Below are 19,597 nucleotides of genomic sequence, written 5' to 3' on the forward strand. Positions count from 1 at the left end.
ATTCTAGGCAGGAGTTCTACCACTGAGCCACACCCCAGCCCCTCACTGGGGGATTCTAGGCAAGTGCTCTACCACTGAGCCACACCCCAGCCCCTCACTGGGGGATTCTAGGCAGGTGCTCTACCACTGAGCCACACCCCAGCCCCTCACTGGGGGATTCTAGACCTTATTGCTGAGCTCCCTAACATGGGCTAGCTGCAGGGTATCCCTCCAGCATGCAAGAAGCCTGGATCAGTATTACCTAAGCCACTGTCCCCTTTGTCCTGTAGGTGCTGAGCCGTCCCCAGCACTCCTAGTGCCCAGTGCAAAACGCCGTAGCAGGAAGACCAGCAAAGATACTGGGGAAGGCAAAGAAGGGGCTGCCGCGGGGCCTCAGGAGGCTACAGGGGGCAAGGCTCGAGGGCGAGGACGGAAGCCTAGCGCCAAAACCAAGGCTGGTAAGTTTTCCGTGGTCTGGGGAGGTTTCGGGGAATGAGACTATTATGGGAATTGGGTGCTGGGGCTTCCTGTATGTGACCCAAGTCTCCGCCTTACAAGAATTCTATGCTGCAGGGCGGGTTTGTGTGCTCCGCTTCCTGATTAGAGGAGCTGGGGAGCATTTGAAGAGTCTGTGTGCCCCCAAGTCCCTACAGAGGGTCCCACAAGGGCTTTCTGACTCCTCACTTGGTCAGCAGGAGCTCCTGCCTTTCTCCCAGCATTCTCCACCCTTGACCTCCAGTTGTGATCTCTCTATCAGACAGAGCCAGTGTCCTGGTGGAAGGGGCTGCCACAGAGGAGGGCCCCGGTGCTCCCTTGGCCCTGGAGCCCATCAACACTCCAAGTTCCAAGAAGGGCACCCCGGAAGCAGTGGACAAACGGGCCAGAGTCCCCAAAGCTCGCCCGGTCTCTGCTCAGCCCAGCCCCATGCCACCTGCTTTCTCCAGCTGCCCAGCTTCCGAGCCCTTTGGGGAGCTTCCGGCTCCCAGCGCAGCTCCACTCATCAGCGTGCCCGTCACCATGCCTGCCACTCGCCCCAAACCCAAGAAGCCTCGGGCCGCTGAGGGGTCAGGTGCCAAAGGTCCCCGGAGGCCAGGGGACGATGATGAACTACTTGTCAAGCTAGACCACGAGGGAATCATGTCTCCCAAAAGCAAGAAGGCCAAAGAAGCCCTGCTCCTGCGGGAAGATCCGGGGCCTGGGGCTTGGCCAGAGTCTCCAGGGCTGCTCAGCCTGGGCAGCTACCCACCAGCTGTCGGCAACAGTGAGCCCAAGGCCACCTGGCCTCAAGCTCTGGAGGAAGACCTCACTCAGGAGCCCGGGCCGGGCCTTCCTTTAGAGGATCCTAGCATCTCCAAGAGTCCAGACAAGGCCCAGGCTGAACAAGATGGGGCAGAGGAGTCAGAGACCCCTAGTAGCAGCAGCAGCAGCAGCAGTAGCAGCAGCAGCAGCAGCAGCAGTAGCAGTAGCAGTAGCAGCAGCAGCAGCAGCAGCGGTTCTGAGACAGAAGGCGAAGAAGATGCTGAAAAGAACAGAGAGGACAGCCGGGGTGCAGGGGGCCGGACCTGCAGTGCTGCCAGCTCCAGGGCCTCTTCTCCCGCCTCTTCCTCTTCCTCTTCCTCCTCCTCCTCCTCCTCTTCCTCTTCCTCCTCTTCCTCATCCTCCTCCTCTTCCTCTTCCTCCTCTTCTTCCTCCTCCTCTTCCTCTTCCTCCTCCTCCTCCTCCACCACAGACGAGGACTCTTCATGCAGCTCGGATGACGAAGCCACCCCGACCCCCGCAGCCGGTCCCTCTACGCAGCCAGCGCTCCCCACCAAGGTGCCCAAGCCACCTAGCAAGGCACGCTCCTCAGCTCACTCCCCAGGCAAGAAGGCTCCCCCTGCCACCCAGCCACCGCCTCAGCCCCCGCCCCAGCCCCAGCCCCAGCAGACTCTGCAGCCAAAGACCCAGGCTGGGGCTGGGGCCAAGAGCCGACCCAAGAAGAGAGAAGGCGTGCATCTGCCTACCACCAAGGAGCTGGCCAAGCGGCAGCGGCTGCCATCGGTGGAGAACCGGCCCAAGATTGCTGCCTTCCTACCCGCCCGGCAACTTTGGAAGTGGTTTGGCAAGCCCACCCAGGTAAACTTGCTGCAAGGGAATCTGGGGGTGAGAGGGCCCAGAGTTCCAGACGAGCACCCTGGTCCCCAGATTCGTTCTAGTCCCGAGTCCTGTGTGTCCTGTGTGGAGCGGCCCCGCCCTCAAGTTGCACAGCCTTTTAGAGCTCAAGTTGGGATGCTGGGGTGTACACAGGCCCTCCTGGGGTGCTAGGGCCAGAAAGAGAGGGCCCTTCTATCCCTCAGCAGCCAGCCTGCTTGTCACTGCACCTCCCTCAGTACCCGTTGCTTTTAAACCTCAAGTCAGGAGCACTGAAGCAACACATGACCAGAGTCAACGCCTTTTGCCTGGCTAGGACTCTGTGTAGCCCCTTAGCAGTCCGTGTATGGTAGGCCAGGGGTCATAAGTCCCACCTCTACCCTGACGGTCAGGGCTGGTCTTCCAGAAGCAGGTTCCAAGTACCCCTAGCCCCACTGTCTGTCATCTAACCCACCTACATGTGCAAAAAGCATGCCTACATGTGTGCCCGTGTGCTCACGCCTCGTGTATACTGGCACCAGGTACCCACCCACACAGATGTACATTCAGGCACATACAATGCAAGCATGTTGAATTGAGTGTGCCCCACCCCCACCGCCATCCCCTACCCACCGCACACCACCATGTGTTCAGAAGGAAACGCTGTAATGGCATCATGTGGGATGCTGTAGAACCTTGTGCAAAGTGGTGTCTGGCTAGAGGAAGTAGGTCACCGAGGGGTGGGTCCTGAGTACATATCATTGCTGATCACCTCCTGTCTTCCTGGTCAGCTATAAAGTGAATAGCTGCCACATTTTCTCATTGCCAGGTGTTTTGCCCGAGCAAAATGACCTTACACTAAATCCTCTGAAAACATGAGCTAAAGTGAACCCTCCTTTTTAAAAAAAAAAATCTGGTCAGCAATGAGAAATGTAACTATCATAAATAGCCCATGGACCCATGAACACAGTACATAGGAATACACGTGAATAAAGTCAGACATGTCCACACGCACATACACGCGAGATATATATATATATATATATATATATATATATATATATATATATATATAAAACAAGGTACATTGCATCCAGGAAGCAAAGAAAAAGAGTCCCAGGCCTTGAATTCCCGTGAGGGCATACCTTCAAGAATGAGCTAGTGACCTCACTAGCCCCACCCTGCTGCTGCCTCACCACTTCCTAGTGACTCCGTCTTGGGCAGCCAAGACCTTACCCAGAGGCTCTGGGGACTGTCAGTAACTGATCATTAGCAGCCAGGCTTTCCCATCCATGTGCCTAGGCCAGGGTCCCAAGGGCTGTGTGGACAGCTCTGATGAGGGGCCCCCATCAGCAGGTTCTTTCCTACCCAGGTGTGTCACCACCCTAGCAGGTTCAGGAGCTGATGTTGAGGGTACCTGGTAACCTCCACCGGGGTTCAGGGAGACCCTGGCTTGTGTCAGCGTGAGCTCCTAGGTTCAATGAGGCTGCAGGGAGTGGGTGCAGCGATGTCAGAATCAGGTCTGTTCGAGAAGGGGGCACTTTTTTTTGTCCCCTTCCCTCCACCCCTTTCATCCTTTTCTGCCTCCTCCTCTCCTCCTCTCCCAACCCTCCCACATCCTCAGCGGCAGACTGATGAATTCCAGGTTCCGTGAGAGATCCTGTCTCAAAAAATGAGATGGGGCCACGAATGGGGGCGCACGCCTTTAATCCTAGCAGGCTGAGGCAGGCAGATCTCTGAGTTCAAGGCCAATCTAGTCTACAGAGGGAGTTCCAGGACATCCAGGGCTACATAGAGAGTGAGACCCTATCTCAAACAATGGAAAAGGGGTCCAGGGCTGGAGAAATGGCTCATAGGTTACTGGAATACATGCTATTCACTCATGGGGACCAGAATTCGAATCCCAGCACCTACATTGGTGGATCATAAATGCCTGTAACTTTAGTTCCAAATAGATCTGATACCTTCTGCCTCTGTGGGCACCTGCGTGCACGTGCGCACATACACTCACAAAGACACACATAAACAAAATAAGATGGAGAGCAATGGAGGAAGACACCAATGGCAGCCACACCTGCATACCTGCATGTACATACATTGGCCACGCACATACAAACACATACACTCCCTATCTCTGTTTAAAAAAAATATTTAGTTATTTATTTATTAAGCATATGGTGCTCTGCCTACATGTAGTCCTGCAGACCAGAAGAGGGCACCAGATCTCATTATAGATGGTTGTGATCACTGGGAATTGAACTCAGGACCTTTGGAAGACTGGGCAGCACTCTTAACCTCTGAGCCATCTTTCTAGCCCCCCCCCTACCCCCCCCCCCCCGTTTTTAATAGACTTTGTTGCTATGAGGAAAGTACTTGAGATAATCAACTTAGGAAGAAGAAAGGGTTGTTTTGGTTCATGGTTCCCCACCCTTGGTGTAAGCAGCACTGCTCACCTCTCTCTCTCTCTTTTTTTTTTTTTTTAAGATTTATTTATTATGTATACAGTATGCATCAGATCACATTATAGATGGTTGCGAGCCACCATGTGGTTGCTGGGAATTGAACTCACCTCTTGACTTCAGGAAGCAGACAGAGGAAAGAGCCGGAGGCCTGGTAGCTCCTCCTTTAAGGCTGAGCCTCCGATGACCAGCTCACTCCTGTTAGGCACCTGTTCTGAAGGGTTCCGCCCCCTCATCAGCACCACTGGCTAGTCTTTAAATAAGCCCTCGGCGTGTGAACTTAGGGGAACTCAATCTAAGGCATCTCTTTCATGCAGACCCTCAGGACTGATGTCTGGTGACTTAAGTCCAGGGATTGGGGGATCCAGAACTGCCCAGGCAAGGCCTGGCTAGTGGGGCGCCTTGCCTTCCGCTCCGTGGGGGCGGGGCCCAGTGCCAGGCTCCCGGTGTCTGATTAATGAACTTCTACCACAGCGGCGAGGCATGAAGGGCAAAGCTCGCAAACTCTTCTACAAGGCCATCGTTCGAGGCAAAGAGATGATCCGCATTGGGGACTGCGCCGTCTTCCTGTCGGCTGGCCGCCCCAACCTGCCCTACATTGGCCGGATCCAGAGCATGTGGGAGTCCTGGGGCAACAACATGGTGGTCCGTGTCAAGTGGTTCTACCATCCGGAGGAGACCAGCCCGGGCAAGCAGTTCCACGAGGACCAGGTGGGTTTCCCTGCTGGGCACGGAGAGAGACTCTGGTGTGTAAAGGCAGACCTATCGCGTTTCATTTCTGTTGATGTGATAAAACTCCCTGGCAGAGGAAGAGTAAGGGTTTTCTTTTAGCTGGCAGCTCTACGTTAAACTCCTCCTCTGTGGGAAGTCACAGCGACTAGTCAGGAGCCCAGAGAATGAATGCGTTCCTGCTCAGTGCTCACCCGTGCAGGGAGCAGCACCGCCCACAGTGGGCGGGGTCTTCCACCTCAGTTAACAAAATCAAAATAACCCGGCCCCCACAGCAGATGTACCGACAACCCAACCTGACCTAGACATTCGTTGCCTTACTGAGACCCCTTCCCCAGATAATTATCAAAAATGGCAATAAAAAACCATCACACCGGGGCTGGAGAAATGATGACTCAGAGGTTAAGACCACTGACTGCTTTTCCAGAGGTCCTGAGTTCAATTCCCAGCAACCACATGGTGGCTCACAGCCATCTATAATGTGATTTGATGCCCTCTTCTGGCCTGCAGGTGTACATGCAGGCAGAGCACTGTATACATAATAGTAAATAAATCTTAACAAAAAAACAAAAACATCATACTGTTTAAGGCAGGGCATCTGGGTCCTGGGAATGGTGGCCCTGCAAGTGGAAAGGTTGAATCCAGGGAGTTTGTCTAGTCGGTCTGGGGGTCTCAGGTGGGGGTAAAACAAAGCTCAGTCTTAACCCTCACCCCCTTCATGTATGCCTCCCCAGCACTGGGACCAGAAGTCAGGGCGTAGCCTCCCTGCAGCCCTGCGGGCGTCCAGCCAGAGGAAGGACTTTATGGAGGTAAGAAGGCAGCAGTGGGCTGATGGTGCTGGGATGCAAACTCTGTCCAGATGGGATGCAGACTCTGCAAGCTTTCTGCTCTGCCCCTCCCAGCCTCTCTCCCTTGTGTCTGTGGCTCTGAGCTACTGGGGTCCCTTTCTCTGTCCCACCTGCTCACTGAAACTGCCTTTAGCCCAGGACCTCCTTTCTGTGTCTCGCTCTGGCATTTGTAGGCACATCTTCCGTTGTTTCTCTCATTTTTATTTCTTTTCTGTGCGTCCGCATATACACGTGGTCACACCTCTGGTGGAGAGTGTGAGTGTGTGTGGGAGGGTAGAGGCCCACGGGTGACACTGGGAGTCTTCCTTGGTACCAAACCCAAGAGCTCCCTGGTATGGCTTGTCTTACTAGCTGGCTTGCTCCAGCAGTCCCCTGTCTCTGTCTTCCAAGGCTGACGTTAGGTGGGCTACCACACCGACCTGCTACTTGCACGGGTTCTAGGGGGGTCTCCATTTTGTTCATTTTTATCTTTGGGCATTCTGTCTCCTCTTGTCACCTGTTTCCCTCCCTCTTGGTTTCTGTCTCTCTGCCATGGTCTCCATCTCTCACGTTTTGTCTTTATTCCCATCTGATTTTCCACCTCCCTCCCTCTCCCTCTCCCCTTAAGGCATCCCGGGCTCCCCCTGGTCCAGGGAGGGTTCCCTCCGGTCCCTAACACCTACACTGTGCCCACACAGCGTGCCCTGTACCAGTCCTCCCATGTGGACGAGAACGATGTTCAGACAGTGTCCCACAAGTGCCTGGTGGTGGGCTTGGAGCAGTATGAGCAGATGCTAAAGACGAAAAAGTACCAGGACAGCGAGGGACTGTACTACCTCGCGGGCACCTATGAGCCCACCACAGGCATGATCTTCTCCACAGATGGTGTGCCTGTGCTCTGCTGAGCGCCGCCTACCCAGCGGGGCCCACAGAGACCCCCCCCACCCCCCCCCCCCACCCCCACTGCCATGGCGCGGGACCACGTGTGTTGTGTGCATGCCAGTGTGCCCGTGGGCGTGTGCATGTGGCCAGGTGGACGCCCCGGGCAAGTGCGAGTGTGTACATGTGTGTGCCCGTATGCATGCACGTGTGTGCGCACATGTGCACACATTTCCAGACCCTTTCTGGTCATCCCCTGGTGCCCTCGTGCTGAGACCCCCCTTGCCCCCCACCTCACCTAACCCCCCTCCCCACCCCCACCCCCCCAGCTATCAGGGTCCGGCTCTGCTGTCCCATCAGGGTCACTTCAGCGGGGATTTCCCTCCAGCACTTTGTATTCGCTTGATGCGGCTGCCCTCCGAGCTCTGGGCCTGTGTAGACTGTGGTTCTGTGGATGGGGGCAAAGGAAGGTTCCAAGGACCCTGACTGATGCTCAGTATGGAATTTAGCTACACCCAGCATGGAGCCCATTGAAGGCCTCCCACCATGGGCTTGGGAGGGTGGGGGACCCAAAGCCAGCCAGCTTCACCAATCACACCGGGCATCTGGGCAGCTGCATGCCCGGCTTCCACCCTCTCAGGACAGCCTGGACTTGGGGAACAAGGCAGGGGAGGGCAGTCCAGGGGCATCACCATACCCAGTGGGCCCCCGCCTCCAAGCCCAGACCCTTACACTACACAAAACCCCAATGGTGCTGAAACCCGCGCCCATGCTTGGCACGGCCCTGCCCGGCCCCTCCACCAGGAGGATCCGAAAGGGTTACCTGTACAGTTTATTGTAGCCTGCCCCTGTATCATACACCTTTAAATGGAGTCAGCTTTTTAATTATATATAAAGATAAATATATATAAATATATATATATAAACTTTTTAAAACTGTGAAAAATAGCTATGAAATTATTAAAAAACACATTCTGACGTGCAGAATATTATTTTTTATTTCCTGTTAGATTGTGAGTGTCTAGCACCGGCTTCATGCCTACCCCCTCCCCCACTCCCTTGCACCCTCACCCCTGCCCATGTGTACTGTATGTGCCCCCAGATGGACGAGAGATGGAGACAGATGGAGGGGACCCGAGCCCAGGCCCCAGCTCAGCCCGAAGCACTTAGCCAGTCCCCCCGTGCCTGCCAGACCCCAGTGGGGTCCCCGGAGGCTTTGAGCAGGACAATCTTGAAGGAAGGAGAAGCCAGATTTCGGTTTTGTTTTGTTTTCTTTTGGGGGTGGGGGGAAATTACTGTTTCTGACTTTCTTTTTTTTTTTTAAGTTTCTCTTGGAATTTCGTTGGCAAATTCTGTGTGATCTTTTTTCATAAAAAAAAAAAAAGAAAACAAAAAACAAAAAGAAAAGAAAAAAATTTAATTGGAAAAATATGTTGTCTTGGAGTGGCTTATTTTTGGGGGTATGGGACGGTGGGTAGAATCGGTGTGGGGGATCCGGGGTCCTTGTTCTAGAACTCCCGGAGATGGAGAAGGACTGGGGCCGCACAATGTTGTTGTTCGGTGACAGGAGCCCCACATGCCGAGGGCAGAGTCTATACTGCAGCCTGGAGCTGCTGTACTGAGCTCAGAGATGAGCTTGGTCCAGCGTTTCAGAAAGGCCTCGAAGCCAGAGTCATCTTGCCTTGTTTAAAAGTCAAGAGCTCGGGGCTGGAGAGATGGCTCAGGAGGTGTGCCTCCTGCTTGTCAGACCCAGTACCCAGCACCCACATGGGAGCTTACAGCCATACATAACTCCACTTCCAAGGGATCCAATGCCCTCTTTGCCCAGGTGTCGCATGGTGCAGACATATATGCAGGCAAAACACACGTTATGTCTAAAACCTTTTAGGGGAAATTGTCAGTAAAATGCCTTGCCTGAGTCCCATCCCCAGAAAATACGTGAAGAGACAAAACAATGAAGAGACACGGCTGTGCCCTCGGGATCCCGGCGCTGAGAAACCACGGTAGCCAAACAGCAAGCCCAGGCCAATGAAAACCCGTCCCAAAGAGTGGATGGTGTCTGAGGATCAGGGTGTCCTGTCCTCTGCCCTCTACATACAGGCACACTCAAGCCCACATCTGGAAGTCACACACCTGTGTCTGGGCATGGGTAAAAGTTCTGGGGCCTGTGGAGGACCGAGCACTGGTCAGCCACAAGCTTGAATTTACATGGAGAGCTGTAGCCCTCATTCTAGACTTTTCTGTGTCACAGTTGGGGAAGAGGACAGTGGTGACAGGTTTTGTGGGTTTTTGTTTTTGTTTTTGTTTTTTTGGTTTTTCTCTGTGTAGCCCTGGCTGTCCTAGACTCACTTTGTAGACCAGGCTGGCCTCGAACTCACAGCGATCCGCCTGCCTCTGCCTCCCGAGTGCTGGGATTAAAGGCGTGCGCCACCACGCCCGGCTTGTGATGACGAGGCTTAACATGAGAAGACAGACCTAGCCATTGCAGGGAATAACACAGTGGGTGGGAAGAGCCATCTGGCGGCCACCTGTGGCATCACCACCACCTTGGTCTTGATTCAGCAGGCTGCTCAACTGGCACTCACAAGGGTTGCACAGCAAGGGCGTGCCTGAGGCTACAGGACTTAGGTGGCCCTCCTCCAAGTCCCCATTTGGAGGGAGCAATGCAGGAAGAGAACAGTGAAGGTGTGCTCAGTGAGTGAGAGTGTTAGCATCTGGGCATGAGAACCAAGTTCAAATCCCTAGAATGCTCCCCCCGCCAAAAAAAAAAGTGCAGCCAGTGAGTGCTGACAGGTGTATTCTGGCGGGCCAGCTGGTCTAGCCTTAAACATTGAGGAACAACTTGGTGAGAGACTAGGTAAGCAAGGCCTCTGGCCTCTGTACACACATCCATGCTCATGTGCCCATATGAACGAGGGGCAGGGGAGGAAAGAGTCTGTCTCCAGATTCTCACCAGAACTGGGGACTGCAACCAGAAGACTCCATTCCTGGCTTTGAGCAGCCTGCCTTCCAGCCCCAGAGTGGTAGACCTGGGACCAACCTACTCCCTGTCTTTGAGCCTCTTTTCCTGCACCCAGCAGCATCTAGCCCCCCATCCTCACAGGGCCAGTGGTCATTAAGACCAGTGCAAGCCCCAGATGCTCACCACTAGGCCTGAGAGCAGACCCTGACTGTAGGCTTCGACCTTTCCCATACCTACTTTGAGGTTCTTTAATGCTTATACCTCCCTTCCAGCCCTCCAACCTAGATAGGAGAGAGAAGATGCTAATGGAACAGGAGAAGTAGACCTTTTTGCACTCAGTTCCTAGGAGCGATTCCCCTGGTGTAGTCGGCAGGATTTCAGCAGACCAGTAACTCAAAAGTTTCTGCTGGACCCGGGAGCCCTGAAGTGTTCTCTGGAGTTGTTCTCTCTAGGAACATCTTGAGGTGGAGCGATGAACAGCCAAACAATACCAAGACCCAAAAAGCTCCAGCCTCTGTTTTGGACTTATCTCCTCTCGGGAGTCTGTACTAAGATGTTTTTTCAGCTGGCAAAAACCAAGCCCCCACACGAGGTGGTTCATTTTCTAGTGGATAAACATCGCCTGCTCTCAGCCGGGCGTGGTGGCGCACGCCTTTAATCCCAGCACTCGGGAGGCAGAGGCAGGCGGATCGCTGTGAGTTCGAGGCCAGCCTGGTCTACAAAGCGAGTCCAGGACAGCCAAGGCTACACAGAGAAACCCTGTCTCAAAAAACCAAAAAAAAAAAAAAAACATCGCCTGCTCTCACAGACGTTACCCATCCCACACTTGGGATCAAAACAAAAATGTGTACATCCACTACATATCCCCATTTCTATTTTAAAAATGATAAACTATATACAATAAAATAACTGAGAATTATCCAATAAAAGTTACATTTACAAGGACCAGTCCATTTATATTTGACAATATTGGAGAAATTATTCCTCTATGTATCCTATCCTACTGAGTCTTATAGTGTCCAAAGTTTTCCTAAATCACTTTATTATAATTTACATTTATCAACCTCTAAACATATTATTTTATTTTATGTGAGAGAGGGTTTCTCTGTGTAGCCCTGGCTGTCCTGGACTGCCTTTGTAGACCAGGCTGGCCTCGAACTCACAGAGATCCACCTGCCTCTGCCTCCTAAGTGCTGGGATTAAAGGTGTGTGCCACCCCACCTGGCATGTATTTAACTCTTAAACTAATGGTTATAGTAATATTATGGCTATCTAGTCTTCAACTCTACCAAAGACTTAAGAAGGAAATATTATCTAATATGAAGGAAGTGCAGACAAGCAACTTCAAAAAGTATAGACAGGAAAGAGAGAGTTGACTGACTGCACATTCACAGGTGTTTCCTCTGGGACATCCAGTCTTCAGCCTGCCAGCCCAAAATATCTGACAGATTGTTCTGGGAAGCAGGTATTTCGAAGGGCTGGCCCACCTAGTCTCTGCAAAGCTGGACAGTCAATTTCTCAGTGTCATGCTTGATCATAGTTTGGACAGTCAGTCTGCTATCAGTAGAAATAAGAACAGTTCCTTGGGGCTGGAGAGATGGCTCAGTGGTCAAGAGCACTGACTGCTCTTCCAAAGGACCCAGGTTCAATTCCCAGCACCCACATGACAGCTTACAAACTGTTACTCCAAGATCTGACACCCTCTCAGACATACATGCAGGCAAAACACCAATGCACATAAAATAAAAACAAATTATTTTTTTTAAAAAAACAGTTCCTCAATCCAGTGGCTACTCTGCTTCACTTGTTTCTTCATGCCAATCATCTTCGCTGAGTAGATTGGAGGTGCTACGAGGAGCAGATGCGTGTCTGTCAGAAAAGCCTTTTATTTTTAAATGCCATATTCTGTAGATCTCTGAAGTGTTTGAAGACCATTTATCAATTTACTATAGTGCATAATCATATCTATTCTATCTATCTATATTGATAGATTAATTTATCTATCTCAGTATATCTAAATAGACAAGCAATGCTTATTTCTAGCTATGTATTATCTGCTTAAACTTGAAAACATATACAAGAAACTAAATAAAGCTTCTTTTGTAATTAACTAAACTAGTATCTAACAAGACTACAAATAAGATTTATAGGTGACTAACTACCAACTTCTATCTCCAACCATCCTGAACAGTTTGTAATAGTTAGCTCTCATAAGACTAGAACTTTACATCACGTTTTTAAATGAGTTGCATATGTACAGTACATTAAGCGAACATTGAACAAAATCTATCAATACACAGTATGTACAATACATCAAGCAAAAGTTGGAACAAAATAATCTTTTGGTTTTTTTTGAGACAGGGTTTCTCTGTGTAACCTTGACTATCCTGGACTCACTTTGTAGACCAGGCTGTCCTCGAACTCACAGTGATCCACCTGCTTCTGCCTCCCGAGTGCTGGGATTAAAGGCGTGCGCCATCACTGCCTGGCGAACAAAATAATCTTAAATTTCTATCGGTCTACAATGCCAATGTAAAATATTTGAGGCTAATAGAATTAAATAATCTACCTTTTATCCTATAGTTCTGTATCTTCCCCTTTTATCTTTCCTCCCTCCTTTCCCCTAACACTAGATAGGATAGAAAGATAAGAGAGAAAGGATAGAGGGGAGAAAGAAAGAAATCTCTAAATGTAACCTTTACTAACTTATAACCAACCCCCCCCCCAGACAATAACAAACATTGGTAACTGACCAAAAACACCCACCCCACCTACTGGGAATGGGGGCATTGTGGTCGCAACATTACTTTTTGCTTTCTGGGAGTAAAAATATCTTTTGGGTACCCTTAGAAAGAGATGTTGGCCAAGCGCTGGAAAAGCCAGCTGTATCTGTTTCTGTCCAATCTTTTGGGGATCTATCCTTTGGGCTAGCCCTTTTAAAGTTGATAGGCGAGCTGGGCATGGTGTTAATCCCAGCACTTAGGAGGCAGGGACAGGTGGATTTCTGAGTTTGAAGCCAGCCTGGTCTACAAAGAGAGTCCAGGACAGCCAGGCATAAACAGAGAAACCCTGTCTTGAAAAATAAAATAAATAAAGTTGATATGCATGCAAATTCTTGAGGAAACAGTAGCTGAGGCAGTCTTTGTGATTGAATCACCTGGGCAACCTGCTTTGTCTTCATTATTATCTGGGTTGTTTTTGTTTTTGTTTTGTCAGAAAATAAGCAAACTTTTAAAAGTAGTAGCATGGGTACATTTCTACATATATATGGAATATGCAAGGTGTACAAATTATCTAAAGATAAACGCCTGTCCTATTTTTGAGCAGGTTCAAGGCATCGACTTTATATGTTTATTTGAACTGTAATATCTTTGCTTTATGAAAGAATGGCCTGTCATAAGGACCAGGCAGCCCTTCAGATTCCCTTGCTATGTGAACATATTCATGTTTCAGGTAGTAGGAGGTCTCCCCGGCTTAGACCGAATCTTTATACCTTTTGCCGGTCACCATGCTTTTTCACTCCCTGTAGACACATAAGCATAACCACGTCCCCATCTCAAAACTATTGCAGGTTTCCAGTCCATTGTCAACAGATCCTTATTGGTTGTCCTCGTATCCCAGTTTTCTAAATATAACCTAATGTCTCTCAGCTGCTGTTATTCCTTTTTCACCAACGTTAAGAAAATTTAAAGTCAACAAAACATTATTTTATCTATCCCTGGGGGGGGGTCTTTACACTTCTTTTTTGCTTACTAAGCATCTCTTTTAAGGTACAATTAGCTCTTTCTACAACTGCTTGTCCTGTAGGATTGTGTGGTATACCAGTAATGTGCTTTATATTATAATATGGAAAATTTGTCTTCATCTTATTGGATACATATGCAGTAGCATTGTCAGTCTTAATGTATGCAGGTATTCCCACAATTGCCATTATTTCCAGTGTGTAATTACACAATCGGGCTTTTCAGAACTTAAAGCAGATGCCCACTGAAACCCTGAGTATGTGTCCATGGCATGAGGTACATACCTTTGTTTTCCAAATTCTGTAATATGAAACTCATCTCTCTGCCAGATTTCATTCCTTGTGGTACCCCTAGGATGACTTCTGGCAGGCAATGGAGTTTGGCTATACAAAGAACATGTAGGACTGAAGGAGAGATAAACCTGTTTTTTACGATCCCAAGTGTGGGATTGGAATGTTCTTGTGAGAGAACTGGTGAGGTTAATCCACTAGAAGACCAACCACCTTGTGCTTGATTGTTGCCAGCTGAAAAGATCCTGTGAACAGACTCTGGGAGGAGATATATAAATGAGCCAAGAACTGGAAGGTGGGGGTTTTGGAGACTTTGGATAGTTTTGGCTGTTCATCGCTCCACTTTGAGAAGCTCCTAGAGAGAACCGCTCGAGGGAAGGCTTCGGAGCTCCGGATCCTGCTGAGGTTCCAGGTTCTGGTTACTCCAGGTTCCAGCAGAAGAAATCCTGCTGATTACGCCAGGAGAATTGTTCCTCGGAACTGATATCCTTACGGTTTCGTTATTGTGTTTCTTAATCCTATTTTCCTATTGTTTTGGTTAATCGGGTTATAAGTGGCATACGCTCAGTTAATAAGTTGTTAATAATAAGATATATTGGATAAGAAAATTAAGCCTACATAGGACACTTTTTAGTCATGTCTTTGGTTTGTTGCCAAGTAATAGAGACTTCTTTTCTTCAAACCTTTACTGTTAACATGATGCTTTTCATGGAATTGAGGCTTCTTACACATTTCCTATTAGTAATTGGCCAATTTCCTCATTTCCTTGTGCCAATGGACCTGGTAAAGCTGTATGAGACTGAATATGAACAATACACAAGGCATAGTTTCTACTTCAGATGGCCTATTGCAATTCCATAAATAACAAAGTCAATTCTGAGTTATCAGGAATAAGTTCAGCAGTTTCTATATGCAAAACAACTCTTTCTGCATATTGAAAGTCAGTATTTATATTAAGAGATTCAGGAAAATCTAACAGCACCGTAAGGATTGCATACAATTCTGATTTTTTTTTTTTACTGAGGTATATGGACTTTTGATCACCTTAGTTAATTTATCTGACTTATAACCTGCCACTCTCATCCTGTTTACATCAGTATAGAAGGTTGGTGCCTCTGGAACTGGTGCTCTCTTTACAATAGGAGGAAGGATCCAATTAGTTCTTTTTATAAACTGTATGTACTTGCTTTTCGGGTATTTGTTATAAATTTCTCACAAGTAGTTACTACAAGCTCTTCGCCAGTCTTCATTGATTACCCATAATGCCATAATCTCAGCATTAGTAAGAGACACTGCAATTTCTGCCGGATCTGTTCCTGACAGTTGATGCAGTCTTAGTCTGCTTTTTATAATTAATTCAGAAATTTTTTCTATGTATGTCTTCAATTTTTTACTTTGTTTATGTGCTAAAAAAAAATCCATTCTATGATTTTATCTTTCCTTTGCATAATGAGCCCAGTAGGAGAATGAGTTGAAGGCAAAATAATCAAAATACAACCAAGCTTAGGATCAATTCTATCCACATACGCATCGTGTGGTCTTTGTTCTACCAGAATTAGCTCTTTTTCTGCTTCAGCCGTTAAGACTCCTTGGACTGTTTAAATATGAAAACCCTTTGTAATGTTTGAAACAAGTTACTTAACTTACAAGTAGCTAATCTAATTGTAGGCCTCAGCCAGTTAATATCACCCATTGATTTTTACACAGGGGAATTCCCATGGGCTGGTAGACTCTTCTATATGGTGAGCCTCCAACTGCTCCTGTATCAGTTGTTAAAGTGCCTGCAATTTTTCTTTTGTTCTGGGCCACTGCTCTTGCCACACAGGTCTGTTTGATATCCATTTTAGGGACAAGGCTGTTGGTATGTCAGCAGTGGCTCTTTTTATAAACTTGGAAACTCAATACCTGTGAAGTTCTGTGTTTAGGCAATGGGCAGAGCTTGAGATTGTTCTTGATTACACATATCGATACCTTCCCCAGAAGCATCTACCATTTCACCCCTAATTTCATCATTGTCTCTACGAGTGCAGAAATATTAATTTGAGTACCCTATTGTCATAAAAGATCCCTTTCCCATAAATTTATGGGTATGTCAGCCACATAGGGTCTCAGCTTCCCTGTTTGCCCTTCTGGTCCCACACACTTAATCTACCAGACACTTTGTCCTATTTGAGATAATTTTTTACCAATTCCTATAAATTGTGTGTTAACCTTCTGAAATGGCCAATCTGGATTCCAATACTTTTGAGAAAGGATCATGACATCTGCTCTTGTATCCACCAAACCTTCTATTTCTTTTTTTTTCTTTTCTTTCTTTTTTCTTTTTTTTCTTTTTTATTTTTTTGAGACAGGGTTTCTCTGTGTAGCCTTGGCTATCCTGGAACTCTCTTTGTAGACCAGGCTAGCCTTGAACTCACAGAGATCCACCTGCCTCTGCCTCCCAAGTGCTGGGATTAAAGGCGTGCACCACCACTGCCTGGCTCAAGTCTTCTATTTCAACATCATTTATTTGTACCATTAATTTAGGTCTCTGATCATTAACCATTGTTTGCCAGAACACACATCTTCCAGTTCTCCCAAACGCACCTGTTCATTCTACTGGAGCGGCTTTGCCCTTGAGGTAAGGAAGCAATAACAGCTGAGCAACTCTATCCCCTACATTAATTTGCATCTCCTTCTTTACATATGCCATGATTTTCATTTCTTCCTCACAATCACCATTTATAATACCAGGATGCATAATAAAGCCTTGAAAAGTCAATCTACTTCCCAAGATTATTCCTACTGTCCCTGAAGGAAAAGGACCATAAACACCAGTGATTATTTTAATTCAACCTGTGGGGATAGTGTAGGATTTATCTGAGGCCAGATCCAAAGCTGGGCTGCCTTCAGTAGCATGCATTAAATCATCGCTACCTAGTCTTCATGTTCCTGCAAGTTTGTTACCTTCTGGCTGATCAAAGAAAGCTAGTATTGTTTGCTGCAGGGCCTCAAGCTAACAGGCCCCTCCACTAGTTTCCCAATGGCAAGAGATTACCTCATATGTCTCTCTTGTATTGACAACCCTTAGACCAATGTTTTCCCTTCCCACAGTGGCTACAATGTCCTGGAAGTCTTGGCACATCATCACCATCATGGCCAGAAGCTCCTTGTACTCTCCTATGAGTACCATTTATTCCAGCGTTAGTGCACCTGTTATTTTTGAGGTCTGGAAACCTTACAGTTTCTTTGCAAATGGCCCAATTTACCACAATTAAAGCACTGGGTGTTTTGATATCTGAGACCTCTAGCTATAGCTTGGCCTATGATACTGTTTTGATGCTCCAGAGAGCTAATATCAACTCTCTCATCCGCTCATCTAGTGGGGCTCCTCTAGACCTTTTAATGGTCTAATTGCTCTCTGACATTCAGTATTTGCATTCTCATACACCATGGTCAGTGTCAATGCCTGTCTGGTCTCAGGATCTGGCATGGCTCTACCTACAGCTGAACCCAATCTCTGTAAGAATTCTGTGAAGGCTTCTCCAGGGCCTTGAAATACCTTAGTAAACGAAGTGGTTGTCTTACCAGGTTCCTCAGCCACGTTCCAAGCTCTTAAAGATGCAACACGACACTGTTCAATTACTACATCTTCAGATCGGGTTTGTTCTCTTAAATCAGCATAACGCCCTCCACCAGGCAATTTATCTTTAACAACATTTAGTCCCCTTGCTATATTTGGTTGTTCTGTTCTCCTGGCTTCATTTCTCCACCATGATAGCCACTGTAACTGTTGAGCAGCTTCTAACACAGCTGACCCCAATACCTTCCAACCTTGGGGAATAAGTCTATGCTGCGTAGCCCAGTTCCTTAACATTTGTTTAACAAAAGATTGAATGCATATAATATCATCTTTAAAATGATTTAAATCTAGCATATTTCCTGGACACCATGCCATCTCATCATAAGCCTCACCACCACCATCATTAGCAGGGAGATGTCGTACAAGGACTGGGAAAGCTGACGGTGTCTGTGTAGCCCTAGAGAGTTCCTCTATCGGAGCACTTGTCTCCAAAGCTCTTCTGGCCTGTCTGCTTTCCCTTTCCTCTAGAATATTTTTTTTTCTTCTTGTTGTTTTGGAGACAGGGTTTCACTGTGTATCCTTAACTGTCCTGGACTTGCTTTGTAGATGAGGCTGGACTTGAACTCACAGCAATCCACCTGCCTCTGCCTCCCAAGTGCTGGGATTAAAGGCGTGCGCCACCACCACCACTCGGCTTCCTCTAGAATCTTTTGCAGCCTCTTCAGCCTCCCGGTTTTCTCCGCCCCCTTCCCCACACTGGTGATCTGAACACCTGGCACATGGAGCAGGGCGGGGCGGCTATTGTGGGAAACACTGGCTCTCAGTTACCAGGTGTTTTCCCTTTACCAACGGCACTTTTTGCTTTCCAGATGCTTGAACCTCTACCCACAAATTCTCTAGCTGTACAGCCAACTCTGCAATCCTTCCCAGAATCATAGAATTTACTGACTCTTCCAGCTCTCATCTCTTACGGGTCTTTCTTCCAATTTTTTTTTTTTTTGAGATAGGGTCTCTCTGTGTAGCCTTAGCTGTCCTGGACTCCCTTTGTAGACCAGGGTGGCTTTGAACTCACAGTGATCCACCTGCCTCTGCCTCCCGAGTGCTGGGATTAAAGGCGTGCTCCACCACCGCCCGGCTCTTCCAATCTTTTAAAAAAAAAATGTAATACAGTAAAAAGACAAAGAGAAAACAGAAAATTCCTTCTGGGTATAAAGCAAGAAAGAACTTTGCAACATCAGCTGTGATTTTGCCAACACCTTGAAACAGCATCTCTGCATCCTCAAAACCTGTGTCTTCCTCCACAACATTGGAAGTTAAGTTACCCATTATGCCCAAAGCACACTGGGTGCCACCTATAGGCTTCGACCTTTTCCAAACCTCCTTTATTTGAGGTTCTTTAATGCTTATACCTCCCTTCCAGCCCTCCAACCCTAGAAAGGAGAGAGAAGATGCTAATGGGAACAGGAGAAGTAGACCTTTTTGCTTTCAGTTCCTGGGAGTAATTCCCCTGGTGTAGTCGGCAGGATTTCAGCAGACCAGCAATCCAACCACAGTTGCTGCTGGAACCTGGAACAGCAGCCAGAACCCAGAACCCTGAAGCATTCTCTGGAGCGGTTCTCTCTAGGAGCGTCTTGAAGTGGAGCCAAACAATACCAAAACCCAAAAGGCCCCGCCTCCTGTTTTGGGCTTATATATATATATCCTCTCAGAGTCTGTACTAAGATGGTTTTCAGCTGGCAAAAACTAAGCCCCCGCATGAGGTGGTTTGTCCTCTAGTGGATAAACATCACCTGATCTCTCACAAGTCTGTTCCCCATCCCACACTTGGGATCAAAACAAAAACATGTGTACATCCACTACACCTGACCAACCACCAGTTCTAAAAATACAAAAGCTCAGGGCAGGCGGGCAGTTTCATAGGTGGGACCACAAATATCTCAGCATTGTGGGGAAGTCTTAACCCACCAGGACCCCACTTTAACCCCCCCACCCTACCCCCACTGGCCCGTTTCCCGCCCCCTTCCCCTCACAGACACCTCCTGAGAGACAGCGGTGGGC

The 19,597-nt window shown here is 48.3% G+C and overlaps 1 protein-coding gene across 12 annotated transcripts in view; it reads left to right on the forward strand.

Moving 5' to 3' along the window:
* TNRC18 (trinucleotide repeat containing 18) overlaps positions 1–8,411 on the forward strand; it is a 107,759-nt gene extending 99,348 nt beyond the window's left edge. For all 12 annotated transcript variants that reach the window (XM_084763881.1, XM_084763882.1, XM_084763877.1 and 9 more), the window contains 5 exons: positions 270–437; positions 737–2,094; positions 5,022–5,258; positions 6,011–6,085; positions 6,802–8,411. In XM_084763881.1, coding sequence (XP_084620007.1) covers positions 270–437; positions 737–2,094; positions 5,022–5,258; positions 6,011–6,085; positions 6,802–7,008 — 2,045 coding nt within the window. In that variant the 3' untranslated portion in view covers positions 7,009–8,411. The remainder of the gene's footprint in view (positions 1–269; positions 438–736; positions 2,095–5,021; positions 5,259–6,010; positions 6,086–6,801) is intronic.
* The last annotated feature ends 11,186 nt before the right edge of the window (positions 8,412–19,597 follow it).

The sequence above is a fragment of the Acomys minous genome (assembly GCF_964271855.1).
Source record: "Acomys minous genome assembly, chromosome: 16".
NCBI lineage: Eukaryota > Metazoa > Chordata > Mammalia > Rodentia > Muridae > Acomys > Acomys minous.